The sequence below is a fragment of the Solea solea genome, chromosome 7 (assembly GCF_958295425.1).
Source record: "Solea solea chromosome 7, fSolSol10.1, whole genome shotgun sequence".
Classification (NCBI taxonomy): Eukaryota; Metazoa; Chordata; class Actinopteri; order Pleuronectiformes; family Soleidae; genus Solea; species Solea solea.
This window is the reverse complement of record NC_081140.1, coordinates 19,059,459-19,073,230: the sequence shown is the minus strand read 5'-3', so window position 1 is coordinate 19,073,230 and position 13,772 is coordinate 19,059,459. Positions and strand designations below refer to the sequence as shown.

The following is a 13,772-nucleotide window of genomic DNA, read 5'->3' as shown; positions in this document are numbered from 1 at the left end:
TTAGTCGCTCTCTGATTCTGGACTGTATGAGCTGACTGATGTTTCAAGAGTGAGCTAATAGGAATTCAATTTATATATCAGTGACTTTCCGGAAGTACTGTATGCCCTGAAATCATGAAATCATCATGCCCTGAAAGCATGGACGTTTTATCGAGAAAGATTTCTCATTATAAAAGCATCAGTTTCACCTTAAAGTCAGGTTTATTGATTAATTTTTCTCTGATATTTACATCAGGGAGGGATGAGTTTGAGGGTGGAGAGACTCTCTCTCACTCTCCACTGGTGATGTGCAGGCTACTCCTGCACACTGTTATGAGTAAGTTAAAGACATCTGATTATTCTGATCAATCACTGCACATGTTTACAAAATGATTTACTGCACTTTGCTGCAGCGATGATGCGCTAGGAGTGCACAGCTGAAGGATTACAGCTGTCTGTTGAGGTTTTTCACTAAGTTATAACGAGAAATGGCTCAGATTCTCCTCTGTGGCAGTTCTCCTCTTGTATCCCTTTATATAAACCACAAACTCCATAGAGAAAATCAGAAATGTTAGCTCACAGACACAACTCCAGGGTGCTGTGATTGAAAATCCATCGTCAGAAAAACAATTTCACTTAAAATACTTGTCTCTGATTGGCTCTTTCTGTTTTAGGGACTGAGGGGAGATCCAGGTCAACTCGGCCCTTCAGGACCACCAGGACCTGCAGGAATTCCTGTACGCTTAAAATTTTATCTTACTTTCAATTTTAATTTCAACAAATTCCATAGCCTGATGTCCACTATTTTTTTGTGTGTTTAAGGGAATTCCAGGGTTTCCGGGGTCACCAGGAGAGAAAGTAAGTGTATGATGCTGAACTGGTCTGTTAAAATACAATTTAGTAGGCCTACCTTATGTTTCTTGGTTTTGTGTGATTGGATGATTGATTGGGTCATGTGACCTGATGTCGCTTTTTTGCGGTTTAGGGTCAGGAGGGTCCCAATCCCATGATTCTAGGTCCTCGAGGACAGAAGGTGAGCTCAGCTGTACAGATGACCCAATGCTAATGAGAGATGCCATGTTGATTGTAACCTGTGGAACATCCTCATCATCCTTATATTCATCTTCATCATCATCATCAGCTGTGCTTGAATTCCAGGGTGATCGTGGACTTCCAGGGATCCCTGGACAGAAAGGAATAAAACTGTATGCTGAAGGACCCAAAGAGCTGAAGGTCTGTAAAACACATCAGCTCTGCAGATATTACCCCTGTCATCCACTCTATGACCCACTGTCGCTTCAGTTTCACCCCCTTATTTGTATGATAAAATTAACTCTTGTCCAAATGCAGTTCAATTTAGTTAAAAAAAATGCCATTTTCCAATGATAACAATATAGTATGGATGTAGTTTGTTTCTGTCTTAATGTCTGACTCTGTGTCTCACTGTCTTCACTGACGTTTGCCCACCTCTGTCTCCCTCTATCATCACTTAACATCTGTCTCTACATTAAAGGGAGAACCTGGTGAAAAAGGAGAGAAGGGTTCCCATGGGCTTCCTGTGAGTCTCTGATAAACAAACCACCATGTCTTCCTTTGTTTACCTCGTCTCTTTGTTGTCATCAGAGCTGATGTGTGCCTTTGCTTTCTCCTCCAGGGTGTCGCTGGGAAACTTGGAAGGAAGGGAGAGAAGGGTGAACAAGGCGACCCAGGCACATTTGTAAGAGAGAGAACAGAACCAGATGTGGCACTATGGTCAAAATAATGTTTTAGTAATTGATTTATGTCTGAATGTTTATTTGTTGATGTGTTTGTGATGTGAAGTTCAGCTAAAACATGTTGTTGGTGTTACAGGGTAAACAAGGAAAGGACGGACTCATCGGAGCGCTTGGAATTCCAGTAAATATCCAGCTAGGCTAATGCTTAGCATTCATCTAAATTTAAAACACAGTGTAAAGTCTTATTTGAAGCTAAAATGTTCAGATGGACTATACAGCTCAATTCCACTTTAACCCTTGCCCCTACCATCTCCTGCCACTTCAAATGATTTTTCAGCACACTTCAAATGGAGGACTGAGATTTTTCCTAGATTAGCAAATGGTGTAGCTATGTAACCACAACAAAATATATTTACAACCTCTTGTCTCTGGTCCACTTACTGTATATTTCCAGGCTTTGAAGACATTTTGAGAAATAGGACTGGGTTTAATTTTAAGGAGCTTTTAGTGTTGCTACGTAGCATTAGCAGCTGCATAACTCACTGAGTTGTGTCACTAGATGTGAAAAGAAACACTTGATGATGATTATTGTTTCTTCAATTAGTGGCCTTTTTTATTTCTTTTAGTGAAGTTAGCATGCTGTCATACTCTCAGTTCTTTAAAAACAACAGTAGCTAAAGCCCTAGGTCATAGAGAGGCTGCAAAATAAAATTGGCAGACTGTAAAAAATCTTTATCTTGCCTTGGTGAGATGAGATGGCTGAATTAATAATATAACATACATTTATAATAAAATCAAGGCCCTTATTGTTATTGAAAATCACCCTAAATAGACATTGAAAGTGTTTGAATTTTGTGCAAGAGAGGTGTTGATATTCAGGTAATTGTCACCCTAGACTAGGCCTACGCAGAACAAACGTTGAGTCGTAATCACAGTACTAGCTGTGTTGTGGACACTTTACACTGTCTCTCTCCGCCACTGACATGAGATTGGTCCTAGAGGGTCCTTGAAAAGTCCTTGAATATGATGTCATCCAAGGTATGGGAACCCTGAGTTGGCCTTTAGGTCATAATCAAGCTTTGTTTTCTTCTACTGCTATCATTTATTTTTTTCTCATGAGGTTAGCATGCTAACAGCTAGCCCCTACTTAAACATAGGCTATTGCCTGCTTGTCTTTGAATTCAACAATGGCTATAAGGCCCTTGGTCAAAGACTACAAATAAAAATGGCTGACGTGACGGCTCCCAAATTATCAGGATCACGTCATAGTGGCTTGCTGTAGTAAAGATAATTTGACATGAACCAAACGAAAAACACATTAGACATTTAACAATGTTTAGGTAATGTAGGTCTTATCGCAGTGTGTGTTTGTTTCTGATCAGTTTGGTTTTAGTTACGTAACAATTATATAAAAACAGCTGGAGGCAATTATCATGATGATAAATATGATTGAGTTCTGATTATTTAACTTGTATTTAACAGTATTTTGGGACAAACTCAAAATATGAATGTTCCAGCAGTGCGTTGAGTCAAATCATGCAGTTTGTTGTAAAGTGTGCAGAGCAAAAAGAAATTGTTTGTGACGTGATCTGTGTTTGTCTGCAGGGAGACACAGGGGATGTTGGGTACCTTGGGCCTCCTGGTATTGAAGGAACCCAGGTGAGAAAAGTATGAAACTGGGTGTAATTAAAAAATATCATGCATCAACTCTAAATGAGCTCTGTCCTGTGTTAACGTTGGTGTTTTAGGGGGAGAAAGGTGAACGTGGTCCTCCAGGTCTTCCAGGAGAGGTGGGTGTCAGTTGCTGTTTTTTGGTGTGGGCAATGAAGCCTTAAATGTGTTTTTCTGGTTTATGACTGTGAACTACATTTAATTTATTTTCTTTCTTTTTTTATCAGACTATCTGGAATCACAGGTTTCTGAAGGGTCAGCGTGGTGTCTCCGGGGTCCGTGGCCCCCAAGGAGCCCCTGGAGAACAAGGTATCACACTGTCCAATATCAAGGATTAAAACCTGGTCTCATTATTTTGGGTTCAGTTCAGACCCCACTCGCGTGAACATCAGTCTCAGATGATTGATCACTGGTGGATGAGATTGGATCACTCAGACCACATTCAGATCTGACGCCTGATTTATGAAGCTTGCATATGCACACTTTATGCACAAAGTTTTATCTATAAAAAAACAAACTTGAAGGGAAACTCTTACCCATGAGTACGCACATTAAACTGGGGAGAGAAGAAACTACAACCCCGATAGTGGAGGGATGAATAACCATAAACTGTGTGAACTATATTTAATTATTACTGCTTTACACAAGCAGACAAGACGTATTTTAAACAAATAAACTAATACCCGCTTGACTGATATTTCTACATATACACCCAAAAAACATCAGAAAAATATGTTATTGTATGAAATAAATGCTGTAATTATTAAACTATACATTTGTGGTATGAAGCACAGTTTCAGTAGTAATAAAGTAAACAGGAGATTTTGTTTGCTTCTGCATTTCAGTTAAATTTACGTGTGATTTATATTTTTTATTCTTATTTTTTTCTTTTAGGAATCATTGGTTTTCCTGGAATGCAGGGTGAGACAGGTAAATTCCACCTATTTCCTCATTTATTCATTATACAGTATATATACTATATTTCATCAGGATGCCCATTCATGTGGAAACTGCAGTATAGTTTAGCAGTTTTGAAACAAGTACACCTGACATGCTTCGGCATTTATAGGGGGGCAATAAATCACTAATTTGATACCCACCAAATCAGATACCCATCCCTAATAATAAGAAAACTATCTATTGATGACTTTCTATTGATACTGAGATATAAATCAGTACTATTATTAATCAGACTTCTCAGTGTTTTAGATTATTAAATATTTAAATATAGTCTCTTGTTCTCTGTAGCAGCGGCTCCTGCTGGACTTCCAGGAGCTCAGGGCCCCCCAGGCCTTACAGGGCCCAAAGGAGAACAAGGAGAGCCAGGGTCCCTCATGTACGGCACCCCAGGGGTGACAGGAATCCCAGGGGCTCTTGGAGCCAAAGGAGAACCAGGAGAACCGGGAATACCAGGTGATAAAAATTTACAAAGAAAAGTTTCACAGGTAGAAAGAGAAATGTCCCACAGATGGACATTTTGTCTTCTGTCTCTCAGATTTTCTGTCGGGAGATGTCGGTGCTGCAGGAGATAAAGGGACCAGAGGGGAAGAGGGGCAGATGGGTGAGTGGCTAACATTTTCTTTATGGACTTTGTTGTGGTCGAGTGAGCAGTTTAAAGAGTAACACAAACTTCAGTTTCCTGTTGAGCCAACGTTGTCTAATGGTGAAATAAAGCTTTGAACATATTCTTAAGATATTGTAGACTTAAGCTGAAATAGATTTTATACACTGGACTTTAACAAACGGGGGTCTCACAGCTCTGTCAGCACTGGCGTAAATGGGGCAGTACCCCAAAACACCTGTAATTCCAAAAACTGAACATTCTTTTTATTGTTAATTTATTGTTAGGTGAAAAAGGAGAGACATGCTTCGTTTGTGCTGACGGGTCCGGCTCCCCCGGACCTCCGGGTAAACCAGGAGAGTCAGGTGAACCTGGGCTGCCAGGTAAGAAAAAAATAATGTTTTCATTCATGGTCTGACGCAGTGATTGGCATGTGACAGAGTAAAGGTGGTCGTTTTTCCAGGGTCCGACGGTTTTCCAGGACCAATAGGTGACAAAGGCGTCAAAGGTATCCGAGGATCACCTGGTCCACAGGTGAGCGCCTTAGCATTCACAGCAGACTGTCTTTTCAGAGCCTGATTCTAAAGAGGAGCGTGGATCTCTGATGAGAATGAACATACTGAGACTTAACATTATGCACAAATAAACTACCAACTGTTTCTCACCAGGGCCCCTTTGGTTTCCCCGGCATCCCAGGGTCCCCAGGACCTACTGGTAAACCAGGGATCATGAACAGAGTAGGAGAAAAGGGTGAGGAAGGAGCGCAGGGGGGACCAGGACCAGTGGGTATCGAGGGTACAAATGGACCTGTAGGTATACCGGGACCAAAAGGTGTTCAAGGACAGAAAGGAAACCCTGTGAGTGCAGACCATATCTGGGGGGTGGGGGTTCAGGGGTTAACAAAATATGTCACCACATCACAGATGAAGTGACGTCTGTGTGTATTCTGCTCTCTAGGGGCCTCCAGGACAGAAAGGTGACAGGGGCCCACTTGGGGAGTCTGGTCCTAGCGGGCTGATAGGGCAGAGGGGACCCCCAGGGCCTCCTGGTATTGGTGTTCCAGGGCCTCCAGGACCTAAAGGCAACATAGGGGTCCTGGGCCAGAGAGGAAGTCCTGGAAGACCAGGTAATCTGTCCAGGTGAGAGTGTCCAGATATGGTGTGGGCTGAAGGGGGTCATAAGCTGAGCTAAGGCACTGTCTGTCTCAGGTGAGAAAGGTTCTCCCGGAGAAATCAAGACATCTCCAGGAGATCCAGGACAGAAAGGAGAGAAAGGTTTTCCTGGAAATCCTGGACCTGAAGGTGAGACAGGTGAACTGTCATGATAACTTGCATCTGTACATGTTAACCAGATGATTCACCTGTGTGCTCTTGCTGCTCTCAGGAGTGACAGGACTTCCTGGTGGTCCTGGACCTGTTGGTCCTAAGGGAGAAAAAGGAGATGAAGGGTTTTCTGTACAGGGGCCCCCAGGCTTCCCAGGGGTCAAAGGTCAGTTCATGAACAGTTTGTATAACACAGCAGCTGATTATGGTTACCACCAATAATGTCTATTATTTTTCAGGAGTGAAAGGTCCTCCAGGAGCTCCAGGTTTATCAAGTTTTGGTATCAAGGGACGTGCGGGGCCGTCAGGGCCACCAGGGATGCCAGGGCCTAAGGTAAACTACATGAAATAAAACAATTTATTGTTGCACCTGATGCCTGTAATGTTTCTTACTACTCTTGTGATGACACTCTCTTGATCTCTGGGCTGTGACAGGGAGACAGAGGTGCCGGCCTTCCAGGACAGCAGGGTCAGTCTGGACCTCCGGGAGAAGATGGTTCTGTGGGATCTCAAGGAAACCCTGGACCTCATGGACCAGAGGGAGTTCCAGGGCTTCCGGGACAAGACGGACGACCGGGACCTAGAGGTAGCTCATTTTAAAATCTGATGAACAGTTGTTGAGATCTAAGACGCTATAAATGTTCATATTAAATGGAGTATCTCTCAGGTTTTAGTGGTCTAGACGGTGTCCCTGGCCCAACTGGCGTTACTGGACTCTGTTTAGATGGGGCTCCTGGACCAAAGGGAGAGGAAGGACAGATTGGCTCCATTGGCTTCCCAGGTACCAACTGTGCAAAATGGTGATGTACGGGTGGGGTGGGTTCGGACGGACTTTAAAGAAAAAATGGTTGGATTGGGTGGGTTGGTCAAAAAACAAGAAAGATAGCATCATTATAAAAAAAAACTATGAACGTATATCCAAATGCTTTTGTTTAGATACACCACGGTGCCAAAAATGGTTCTGGACGGATCACAGCTTTATGTGTTGTGTATTCAAACAACCAGCGCCTCAAGCCAGGTTTATTTAACCTCTTCCTACACCTGTGGCTGGGATGTGAAAATATCATATGCTTTAAATATTGATATAGGGTTAGGGTTAGGGTTATATTATATATTGATATTGAAATATGCTTTCAATATCATATATAATAGCAAAAGGCTTTCATGATGTGTCCCAGACCCGTGCATTACTAGTGCAAAACTCACCTCTTTTCTGATTGCTGTCCTACTTTTTCAGGGGTCTGTGGCTCAAAGGGGGTGCAGGGTGATTCTGGACTGCCAGGTGTGGGACCCCTGGGTCCTCCAGGGCCATATGGGACTCCAGGGCTTAATGGACTTCCTGGGCCAGAAGGAGGCTTTGGACTGAAAGGCCTTAGGGGGACTGATGGGAAGCCAGGATGCCCAGGTGAGGAGGTGGGGCTACATTGGTATGAGTCTTGCCATGCAAATTTAGTGCCCAAGTTCAAATTTTTCAACCCATTTGAGTAACATGAATGATGCAAATCACAATGTTTTGCATGTGACAGAAAACTGTGTCTTCCTTGACCTCATGTACAATCTCATCACAGAAAACATCAACTCCATGTTTGGTCTGAAAGCACCATTAGTCCTCATAAGTATGTTAACATCAACATACAATTTATGTGTCTGTTTAAGGCATCAAAGGTGACATGGGTCCGCCTGGACCTCTTGGGTGTGCGGGGGATGATGGAAAACCAGGAGAGCCAGGACGAGTAGGACCAAAAGGTATCAACCAACGAATCAATTAATGAGTAAATCAATCAACCAGTTGTGTCTCAATTTCACTGTCTCTCTGTCTCTCAGGTGAGATGGGCATAGATGGGATCAGGGGTTCTCAGGGCCCTCCAGGGCCTCAGGGGGACCAAGGGGAGAGAGGACCTCCAGGCCTCGAAACTTCTGTAACGACGTTTGGAGATCCTGGAGTTGATGGAAATCCAGGTTCAAGAATCAATATAAATATTAAAACAAGTCATAAATTAAAACATCCAAATGAAAACAAGAAGGCGTCTTTCAACACATAATGTGACCTGTCTGTCTGCTTCCTTATTCACCTTTAGGGCCCCTAGGACTTACTGGCGCTAAAGGAGACAGGGGCATCCCTGGACCTCAAGGACTTGACGGCAGCAATGGCGTACCTGGAGAAGCTGGGCCACAAGGTTGTTTTTGTGAATTCATGGACCCTTGTAATCTTTATGTGGAGAGTCTACTTTGACATGACGCTATAATAAATATGTCTGTGTCTCAGGACTTCCTGGAGACCCCACCAGAGATGGGGAAATTGGTCCTCTTGGTCTTACCGGTCTCCCTGGGTACCCAGGGGAAATGGGCAGGCCAGGTAACTGCAGTTTGTCAGGGATGATTTTTCTCTTTGTCTCTGCCTCTGCTCTGGCCTCATGCTATTTTCTTGCAGGATTAAAGGGTGAGAAAGGCTCTTTGGGCCCTTCTGGTGAAGCTGGTTCAGATGGTACACCAGGGTCAGGAGGACCAAAAGGTGCTAAAGGAGAACCAAGTCTACCTGGACTTGGAATAAAAGGATATACTGGACAGAAGGTATCACACAAAAACACTCTACACTCTAAAACCTTTTTTTTATCATCAGTGCCATCAATCAAAAATGTTGTTTTGTATTTTGTTCAGCCTTTTTCAAAGAGATTCTTCAGTTTTTAGTTAGCTTCAGTTGATCGGATTCGTTTCACAGGTTCCAGTGTTAGTATTAATGTACTCTCCTGAAATATTGATACTTACCTGTAATGCCTGGGCACAGATGATATCAACCTTGTGTTTTTCTTGTCTTTAGTGTATTCTGCTGTTTCCATAGAATTTTGTCATCTTCCTAGGGAAATTCAGGATGTTCGGGACCTTTAGGTTCAAAGGGAAGAACAGGAGACTCTGGGAACATTGGTTCTCCAGGAGAATATGGCCCTTGTGGCCCCAAAGGATACTATGGTCCCGTGGGATGCAGAGGTCGGATTTCTTTTATTATTTGTACTTGTTTATTTTTCATAAATTGTCTAAAAATGTACCTACAGTCTGTCCGTCCATCTGTCTCAGGTCCTCCGGGAACTGTGGGTGAAAAAGGTAGTGATGGTCCACCAGGGAAAACAGGCCCTCCAGGACCCCCAGGACTACAAGGTACATGAAGCAGTGTTATATTAATGTCAAAACACTTTAGGACACATAATTTTCTGTCTTCTTACTCTGTGACTGACTTCTTTTTTAGGCAATAAGGGGGCTCCTGGAGACCCTGGTCTACCGGGTTTCAGAGGAAACCAGGGACAAGATGGGATACCTGGACCTCCAGGAGAGAAAGGAGCCATGGGAGGTAGGTGACCAGTCTGGATAAGGTCTGGATAATGCTGGGCCCAGCATTTCTGGGGACCCTTAGTGGACCCAATATCCTGTTGATATGAGATATATTCTGGTTTATATGTGAACAGTTCTGGTTTTAGATTCAGCACTTGAACAAGTATTCTTTCCTCAGCTCCTGGATTTGGTCCCCGGGGCCCAGAGGGGCAGCAAGGTCAACCTGGTGAGTCCTCATTTCTGGTTATGAGTCTCAAGGTTTTAAGTAGAACTCAAAAAGAAACAAAGGATGTGCTTAAAAATCTCTCATCTTATCAGGCTCTGTCGGAGATCAGGGTCTTCCTGGGACCTGTGGACCTCCCGGTCCTAGTGGTCCTGGGGGAAATGCAGGTTATCCTGGTCCTCCTGGACCCTCTGGTCCTCCTGGCTCTCCTGGACCCGAGGGACTCTGCACTGCAGGAGAAAAAGGAGCTCACGGGGTCTCTGGAGCACAAGGACCAAAAGGTACAGAAAGGAACATTGAAACTTCTGTAGCTGTTTACAGTTACCAGGACCATGTTGCAGGATTTCATGTGTCTCATATGTGGATCATATGTGGCATACAGGCAACCTTCTGGGTTGTTGGGTGCCTTTATCTGAGACTCTCTCTGTGTTCGTAGGTCCCCCTGGCTGTATGGGACCTCCTGGTCCTCCCGGTCCTGGTTATAAAGGAGACAAGGGAAGTATAGGAGCAATAGGTAACCCAGGACCAACTGGTTACCCTGGCGACCCTGGTCCACAGGGCCAGCCGGTAAGTATGTTGCAGAAGTAGAAGACACAATGAGAATGTTACAGTGTCCACTTTAGTCCTGTTCAGTACAGTTGTTGTTGTTAACAGGGTAAAGACGGAACCCCGGGTCTACCTGGACCCAAAGGCAAGATGGGAGAGACTGGTGTCATTGGACCTTTTGGTAAGAAGTGCAGTCAGGTGACCAGTGTCCAAACAGCTGCCTCACTGGTTATAGAGACAACCTCAGGTCTCACGGTGCACTCATATTGATGATGTGACACAAAATGTTTTGCACATACAGAGCCATCGCAAAGATGTCGATATTTTCACTAATGTGGGCAACATGTATCACAAGCATCATGTATAACTAATAAACTTACTGTAACAGAATGAATGTGAATATTCTGAGTAGACAGAGTAGTCGCCTGTGACCACAGTCAAGTGAAGCTTAGCCTTTCTGTTGTCATGAAACTATAACATTGTACAGTTGCCAAATGCCAATTTCATATGTGTGTTTTAGGTTTGAAGGGGGATGCGGGGCCCCAAGGTGATGCTGGCTTTCAAGGACCTCCAGGACTACCTGGGTGTCAAGGTAACACATTGACATCACACAGTGGACAGAAAACTGTCCACTCATAATTACAATGTACTATCACTTAACACTGCCCCCCTGCAGGACTGAGGGGTATGGATGCATCCAGAGAGGTGAGGATGGTTCCAGGAGATGAAGGCTTGCCTGGAGTTCAGGGACCCCCAGGAGAGAGAGGACCCCCAGGGGCCAGTGGGAGACCAGGATGTCCAGGTGAAGGAGTGTCAGACTTCAGCTGTGAGCTGCAACATTTCTTACACACAGATGAACTGCAGTTGTAGGATCAGGGCTGTGTTTTGTGGGTGCAGGTGTGAAGGGCAGTAAAGGTCAGGTGGGTATCAGAGGACCAGGTGGTCGCCCTGGACCTAAAGGGGATCAGGGAGACCAAGGACTACCTGGAACAAAAGGTACAACTGCAGATTTTCTGTTGGCTGTGTAGTGTTTACTTGTGTATGTGTGTATGTGTACTATTGTGGTTTTAATATTTTTTTTTTCTTTGTATTGTTGCTGTATAAAACCAGACCAGGATCTTTGTGGTTGTGTATGAGGTACTTGCATATACTCAGTCCTGTGAGCACCCCCTGTACCTAGAACCCAACAGGCACGGTCTCACTGAAAACTTTGCTGTCACTGTGGACATCGGAAAAGAACAGATTTGAACCACTTGAAAAAAGGCTCACCTAATCTACACCAGTTTAGGTTTATGATATTTTAAGATTATGTTCACATGGACACAGGTTTTCCTTGTTTGGTAAGTTTGTGTTACTCAGGTAAATCTAGATTTCAAAGCTCAAAGTCACAAAAGAACACATTTGAACTTACTTTTGGGGGCAGCAGTGGAGTTAGAACTCCTGTGTGCCATGAAATACACATATGACATATTTTCTCTATGGACTTTAGTGTGGGAGAGTGAACAGCATACATACTGGACACTCATGCTGACATTTTGAGCTTTTGTAATGTCCTGAATTCAAATGTGATGACAGGTATCCCAGGTACATGTGGTCTCCTCGGTGCCAAAGGTCTTCCGGGTCCACCGGGTCCGAGTGGGGATGCACCAGAGAGGAATGGCTTCCTGTTCACCAGACACAGCCAGAACCTTGTCATCCCATCATGCCCTGCAGGATCCAGTCAGGTGTACAGCGGTTACTCGCTGCTGTTCATCAACGGAAACAACCGAGCGCACGGACAAGACCTGGGTAACGTGATATCAGATGTCAGACGTAACTAAGTACTTTTATGTTAAAATACGTGATAAACAGTGTTCTCTCCCTCTGCAGGTACGTTAGGCAGCTGTCTCCCTCGCTTCACCACCATGCCCTTCCTGTTCTGCAACACTGACAATACTTGTCGCTATGCCTCACGTAACGATTACTCCTATTGGCTGTCCACCAATGAAACACTACCGGGCAGCGTCCCCTTCATCACCGAAGATTTACTGGAGAGTTACATCAGCAGGTAACACACTCTCTCTCGCTCTCACACCCACACACACACACAGACACAGTATGTACTGTATGTGTCTCATATCACACGTGTACTGTATGTGTCTCATATCACAGGTGTATTGTATGTGAGGCCAGAGCCAACGTGATCACCGTCCACAGTCAGACCAATTTTGTCCCGAGCTGTCCCTCTGGGTGGGATCGTCTTTGGTTGGGATACTCCTTTGTGATGGTGAGATGATGTCACTTAGGTGCTCACATGGTTTATGTCTTTAACTGCCCTCACTCTATTGGCTGATAACAAATGTGCTGTCAGCGACTGGTCAAGGACACAGACAGTTGACCTCACATTAATTTCATGTTTGAAACTGTTAAGGCTCAGCTCTCCTCTGATCGCTCTGTCCTTTGACCTCAATCTTGGTCTCCAGGAAACAGGAGTGGGGGCCGAGGGGTCAGGACAGCCTCTGTCTTCCCCTGGATCTTGTCTGGAATTCTTCAGGAAGATTCCCTTCATTGAGTGTCATGGCAGAGGATCCTGCAACTACTACACTGACTCATACAGCTACTGGCTGGCTGCTCTCAACCCCAGCGACATGTTCAGGTGCGTGTTTGGATAACAACTGGTTCAGATGCAGATACGCCTTTAATAACACTTTCAGGTATGATACACCTTTGATGGTTTTCATTAATTACTCGTTCAGGTAGGAGAGGGAGAGTCTGCCTTTTGTCTGATATATTTACATGATATTTCATGTATTCACATTTAGCCTACACTAAAACTACTGTGACGGGTTTCAGTTTCATGTAATCATAGTGGTAAAATGTCAATGCATTATCAACAGAGCTTTTCTCTGTCTGTTTATGCTGGGAACCGGGCGTCACAAGTGAAAATAGGCGGGAAGTTGAAACATAAAAATAGAATGAAGATGAGGAAATGCAGTGGTGACACGCACGTCACTCATCCAGTGTAAACACCTGTGAGGTGGAGTGATGCTATAATTATGTCTCCCAATGCTGTTATGATTCACTATATCAGCACTCCTGAAATGCCTCTAGTCCAACTGTTTTAATTTGAATTTATTAATCATTCATGCATGATGGACCTTTAATCAGTGACGCCGTATCCCTCATAATGACGCGTTCAGACAACAACCAGTTCACAGATACAATATAGTTTTCATTAGTTACTCGTTTGGTTATGATACATCTTTCATTAACATGTTCAGATATGACACACCTGTGATGACACATTCAGGTGCACATGTCATTTTATTTGTTTCTTCACTAACTCTTGATTTTTATGATTTATTGTTTTGGAACAGAATGTACACAAATACACACACAAAAAAATGATTGTATTAAGTGTGTGAGTGTGGAGCAGCAGGTATGATCCAGCT

General features: G+C 43.9%; 1 protein-coding gene across 1 annotated transcript in view; it reads left to right on the top strand.

Moving 5' to 3' along the window:
* The window catches only part of col4a3 (collagen, type IV, alpha 3), a 38,597-nt gene that overhangs the window by 23,096 nt on the left and 1,729 nt on the right, over positions 1 to 13,772 (top strand). Inside the window, exons 11-52 of the mRNA XM_058635031.1 lie at positions 654 to 716; positions 802 to 837; positions 965 to 1,012; positions 1,138 to 1,212; positions 1,493 to 1,537; positions 1,634 to 1,696; positions 1,831 to 1,875; positions 3,300 to 3,353; positions 3,443 to 3,484; positions 3,593 to 3,674; positions 4,260 to 4,295; positions 4,614 to 4,778; positions 4,861 to 4,926; positions 5,214 to 5,309; positions 5,390 to 5,460; positions 5,595 to 5,783; positions 5,884 to 6,052; positions 6,135 to 6,227; positions 6,310 to 6,414; positions 6,488 to 6,582; positions 6,684 to 6,834; positions 6,916 to 7,029; positions 7,486 to 7,653; positions 7,905 to 7,994; positions 8,073 to 8,207; positions 8,327 to 8,425; positions 8,515 to 8,604; positions 8,680 to 8,819; positions 9,107 to 9,233; positions 9,321 to 9,401; positions 9,490 to 9,591; positions 9,751 to 9,798; positions 9,891 to 10,076; positions 10,232 to 10,362; positions 10,450 to 10,522; positions 10,862 to 10,933; positions 11,018 to 11,143; positions 11,239 to 11,337; positions 11,917 to 12,129; positions 12,211 to 12,388; positions 12,493 to 12,607; positions 12,804 to 12,976. Coding sequence (XP_058491014.1) covers positions 654 to 716; positions 802 to 837; positions 965 to 1,012; positions 1,138 to 1,212; positions 1,493 to 1,537; positions 1,634 to 1,696; positions 1,831 to 1,875; positions 3,300 to 3,353; positions 3,443 to 3,484; positions 3,593 to 3,674; positions 4,260 to 4,295; positions 4,614 to 4,778; positions 4,861 to 4,926; positions 5,214 to 5,309; positions 5,390 to 5,460; positions 5,595 to 5,783; positions 5,884 to 6,052; positions 6,135 to 6,227; positions 6,310 to 6,414; positions 6,488 to 6,582; positions 6,684 to 6,834; positions 6,916 to 7,029; positions 7,486 to 7,653; positions 7,905 to 7,994; positions 8,073 to 8,207; positions 8,327 to 8,425; positions 8,515 to 8,604; positions 8,680 to 8,819; positions 9,107 to 9,233; positions 9,321 to 9,401; positions 9,490 to 9,591; positions 9,751 to 9,798; positions 9,891 to 10,076; positions 10,232 to 10,362; positions 10,450 to 10,522; positions 10,862 to 10,933; positions 11,018 to 11,143; positions 11,239 to 11,337; positions 11,917 to 12,129; positions 12,211 to 12,388; positions 12,493 to 12,607; positions 12,804 to 12,976 — 4,349 coding nt within the window. The remainder of the gene's footprint in view (positions 1 to 653; positions 717 to 801; positions 838 to 964; positions 1,013 to 1,137; positions 1,213 to 1,492; positions 1,538 to 1,633; positions 1,697 to 1,830; positions 1,876 to 3,299; positions 3,354 to 3,442; positions 3,485 to 3,592; positions 3,675 to 4,259; positions 4,296 to 4,613; positions 4,779 to 4,860; positions 4,927 to 5,213; positions 5,310 to 5,389; positions 5,461 to 5,594; positions 5,784 to 5,883; positions 6,053 to 6,134; positions 6,228 to 6,309; positions 6,415 to 6,487; positions 6,583 to 6,683; positions 6,835 to 6,915; positions 7,030 to 7,485; positions 7,654 to 7,904; positions 7,995 to 8,072; positions 8,208 to 8,326; positions 8,426 to 8,514; positions 8,605 to 8,679; positions 8,820 to 9,106; positions 9,234 to 9,320; positions 9,402 to 9,489; positions 9,592 to 9,750; positions 9,799 to 9,890; positions 10,077 to 10,231; positions 10,363 to 10,449; positions 10,523 to 10,861; positions 10,934 to 11,017; positions 11,144 to 11,238; positions 11,338 to 11,916; positions 12,130 to 12,210; positions 12,389 to 12,492; positions 12,608 to 12,803; positions 12,977 to 13,772) is intronic.